General features: G+C 51.0%; 1 protein-coding gene across 2 annotated transcripts in view; it reads left to right on the top strand.

Moving 5' to 3' along the window:
* The first annotated feature begins 1760 nt into the window (after positions 1–1760).
* Positions 1761–4294, top strand: part of Josd1 (Josephin domain containing 1) — a 16982-nt gene continuing 14448 nt past the window's right edge. The window contains exon 1 of one of the 2 annotated variants that reach the window (XM_013348793.2): positions 1761–3089. In XM_013348793.2, coding sequence (XP_013204247.1) covers positions 2905–3089 — 185 coding nt within the window. In that variant the 5' untranslated portion in view covers positions 1761–2904. The remainder of the gene's footprint in view (positions 3090–4294) is intronic. The other variant, XM_005354195.3, reaches the window with a different exon arrangement.

The following is a 4294-nucleotide window of genomic DNA, read 5'->3' on the forward strand; positions in this document are numbered from 1 at the left end:
CACTGTCTGTCTGTCTCCTTTGACTGTTCTTCTGTGCACTTCATCTTGTCCTTTGTAATAAACGGGTACATACAAGTATAGTGCATCCAGGGGTTAAGTGAGCCATTGTAGCAGACTGAATTGGATCAAGAGCCGTGAGAATGTTTACAGAGCAGATAGACCAGAAAGTCCAGAGGTTCCGACTCCTAAGTGGCATCTGGAGTAAGAGGCAGTCTTGTAGACCAGAACTCTTTATTTGAAGGTTCTGACAGTATCTCCAGGTGTTCAGAGTTCAATTGCTGGCTGCTCACTGTCTGTCTGAGGCTGTGAGCAGAGGTGCCAATCGTATTAGTTCTATTGCTTCAGTTGATATGTAGCATCTTATGACGACGAAGAGTTCAATTTCTGAATACCTTGACACCTGACTGAAAACACATGTCCTTCTCACTATGGGATTTTTGCCCAGAAAGGATATATGGAGCACTTGCTTTTTTAATTGAAAGGGAGTAAGTATCAAAGTGACATTTAGAGGTAATTCCCTATCCATCGTTAGGTTCTCCTTCTGAAAGCAGTTTAGTGCAAGTTCAAACCCTTAGTTCACTACAGATGATTTCAAACCCTTAGTTCACTACAGTGATTTCAAACAGCTTGATGCCCAACTCACTACAGATACAGTGATTTCAAACAACTTGATGCCCAACTCACTACAGATACAGTGATTTCAAACAACTTGATGCCCAATTCACTATAGGTACAGTGATTTCAAACAACCTGATCGCCTAATTCACTACAGATAGAATGATTTCAAACAGCTTGATCGCAACTTTGTGCTTCAGTTTTCTCCCTAGAAAAGAGAAATGCCTAATACTATTCTCAGTGACAGTTTAGATAGGTAAAGTGTTTACAACAATGCTGGCTGCACAGCAGGCCCCTGGGAGCTAAATACTATGTGAATACACTGTAACTGTTGGACGGTTGACACTTCACAGAAACCTTTAAGATAGTTCAAAAGTAGTCTAGGTAGAAGCAAAAGACTCCCGTCCACGTGGTAATCACTCAGATGTGTTGCATGACAATGTTGATTGGAATAGTCTTGCCGATTGGAGAAACCACCGCTTTAAAAGTGCAAATCTGTTGTTTTCCAAGCAGAAATCCGAAAGGGAACTAGAGACAGTGACGATTTAAATCCACAGGCAACTTCAAATAGTCTGCCTTTTGAATACAATGTACTCAGTTAAACTCAGAAAATAGGGAACCCTAGTTGATATAGTACCAGGCCCTGCACAAACTAGGCATTTTAAGTCATTCTTAGTTATTTAATGAGTCCAAGGTCAACTGGGCTAGAGGACACCCACACCCAGAGGGAGAGAGAGAGAGAGAGAGAGAGAGAGACTAAAAGGAAGGATAGAAAGGAAAAAAGAAAACACAGAAAGGAAGGCCTAGTGACAGCCAACCAAGAAGAGGTGGCAGAGCAAAAGGGCAGTGGTTTGTGTGGCGTGAACGTGAATACGACACCACGGATCTGAAATAGAACTCTCGTTTCCATTTGCAATATGACTCCCGGCAAGGCTCCTGCTCTCTGCGCTCAAAGAAAACAGGAGGCGGTCGGGTTCACTAACCAAAATTATGCCCGACCGCGTTGGTAAAGTGTTTGGAAATCTGGTGAACAGAAGTGGACCAGGGCAGCAGCCGCGATCCACGTTCCAGAAAGCACTCCGCCGCGGAGGGTCCTGTGGCGTCCAGGCGGGAGTCGGCGCCGGGGCGGAGCTGAGCAGAAGCTACACATCGACCTTGTTTGAGACAGCAGCCCTGCCGCCGCTGCCCGGCTCCCCAACCACAAACCCGGGAAGATCCCCTTAGAGCGGGCGCGGGCTAGTGCGGGCGCTGGCTAGTGCGGGCGCCGGCGGCTTCACACGGACGTCAGGGGTGACGCCGGGTTGGCGGGCGGGGTCAGCGCGGGGGCGTGTCTGGGGCGCGCGCCGCTGACGTCGGGCTCAGGTGCGCGTGCCCGCCCGCGCTGCCTCCGGCTCGTCCGCGCGCGGCCCAGGTGGTGGCCGGCTGGCTCCCGGTGGGGGCGGAGGGGAGTCGAGCGGTCCCCGCGGGGCAGGCAACGGGAGGACGCCCGTGCTCGCCTCCCTAACGTGACAGCGGGAGGTCGCGGCGGGGACGACCAACCGGGTGGGCCAGGGCTGCGCGGGGCGAGGCAGGCGTCCGGCCGCACCCTCGCGGGCCAGGCGGGACCTCCCTGCGGCGGCGCCTGGGCCGCCTCTCCCCTTCCCCAACCCTCCCGCGGCTCCGCCCGCGCAGAGGCGAAGCGTCTCCTCCGCTGGGCCGAGTCCGCCAGCCTGCCGGTGGGCATGGAGAACTGCTCCCGAAGCCCCCGCGCGGCCCGCGACCCCAAGCCCGCCGGCCCTCGCTAGCTGTTGGCATCGGGCGTTTTCTTCACCATCCAACCGAGTCTAAGGAATCTGTGGCGTTGAGATTCGGACGAAATGGAAGAAAAAGAGCGATGTGACCCATTCGGCTTTGCCCTCCTGCATTGAGGCCTAGTTGGCATCTGCAGAGAGGAAAATACAGCCAGGAAAGCTTGGTTTTTTTTCCCCCAAAAGGGGTGGGAGGGTAGGGTAGTGAAAGGGAGGAATCTTAAGTTTTATACGTTCTTTTTAAATTCTGCGCTTTGAAAGTGGTGGCTGAATAAACTAATCCAAAAGTTATTTTTTTCTATCGAGAAGACAGAAGAGGTGGATTTTTTTTTTTTTGGTCCCTTTTGATTTCAGCCTTTTCTCCCAGTGACAAAGCATAAATCATGGACACCAGAGAATAAGGTGAACCTCAGGAATCTGAAGACGGAAGCCTAGACCTTCTGAATCCTGGGGAAAGGAGTGGGGTGTTTATCAGCTCTGTCTGGAACCTAAATCGAAAAACATGAGTTGCATGCCATGGAAAGGAGACAAGGCCAAATCTGAATCCCTGGAGCTTCCCCAGGCAGCACCCCCACAAATCTACCATGAGAAACAGCGCAGAGAACTCTGTGCCCTTCACGCCCTCAACAACGTCTTCCAGGACAGCAACGCCTTCACGCGGGAAACGCTGCAGGAGATTTTTCAGAGGTAAGGCCCCCCCTTGCCCCCCCCCCCCGCCGCTTGGCATCGTGATTCCCACTTATTGATATTTCTGAATTTGTGTGGGTGGTGCGATGCCTCAGGGACATAAACCTTCAAACCTACGGGTTTGGAATTAGATGCCGTCGGCCGCTGTAAGGAGCACAGAAATGGTTGGCAATCACCATTTCTGGGCCTTCTGTTGTGGAGTAGCCTCAGTTGTACGGTTACCACGGTTCTGATCAGTCAGGGAACTCTGTGTTGCATGTGTTGTTCCCATTTTGAAATGCAGACAGAGCTATGCAGAGCTCCTTAATTTCCTCCAAATAACCCTACAAAACATGGACTCAGGGTTGAGTTCAGGTTCCCTATCTCTGCTGGTAGTCACTGCTATAATGCCTCCCTTCCAGACCCTGCCACCAAGGAATTTACAGTCTAGAGGGGATACAAGATGCACGGTCAACTGTCACCAAAGGTGGGACATGATGGGCACCACAAGAAAAGTTATCCACAATGCTTAGCTTTTCTGAGGCCATGTGTTGGCCAGGGTGCTCTTCATATATTGTTTTGTGTGACTCTCCTCACCGTCATTTTACTGATAGAGAAATGGACAGAAAGGTCAAGAAAGGTCCAGAGCTGAGAGAGGAGCTGGCTCCAGATCTCACCTCTTCCTTGGGGCTGGTGAGAAATTCAGGGATGGAGTCTGCAGGAGTTCCTAGGTGTGTTCCCTAGCACTGTCTCCCCCGAAAGAAAAATGATGCCTTTCGGACCCCATAGAGCAAATATGTCACTCCACAAGTGGTCAGAGTTCAGTTTTATGTTCATTGCTTTGGCTTTTGAAAAGTCTTTGACCAACAGCCTTGAGCATTGTGGTGTCCTGCTGGACCCAGCTGCATGGCTGCAGTTCACAGCAGCTTTGATAGCGAGCCTGTCTATCCCTCCAGACCTCAGCAGAGAAAGCTCAGGATCCTTTGAGACTCCAGGCCACCTTTATTGATACTCCTCACTTGGAGATGAAGTAGCCGCAGCACAGGAATTACAGCTAGAATCAGTCCGTTTGGGGTGATTTGTAAAGCATAGGTGTGGATGGACCACTTATCCTGAAGGAACCGAAGGTCTCTGAAAAGAGCAAACCTGAGTGCTCTTAAGAGTCATTATTTCATGCCGGGCAATGGTGGTGCACGCCTTTAATCCCAGCACTTGGGAGGCAGAGG

The sequence above is a fragment of the Microtus ochrogaster genome, chromosome 15, assembly GCF_000317375.1.
Source record: "Microtus ochrogaster isolate Prairie Vole_2 chromosome 15, MicOch1.0, whole genome shotgun sequence".
Classification (NCBI taxonomy): Eukaryota; Metazoa; Chordata; class Mammalia; order Rodentia; family Cricetidae; genus Microtus; species Microtus ochrogaster.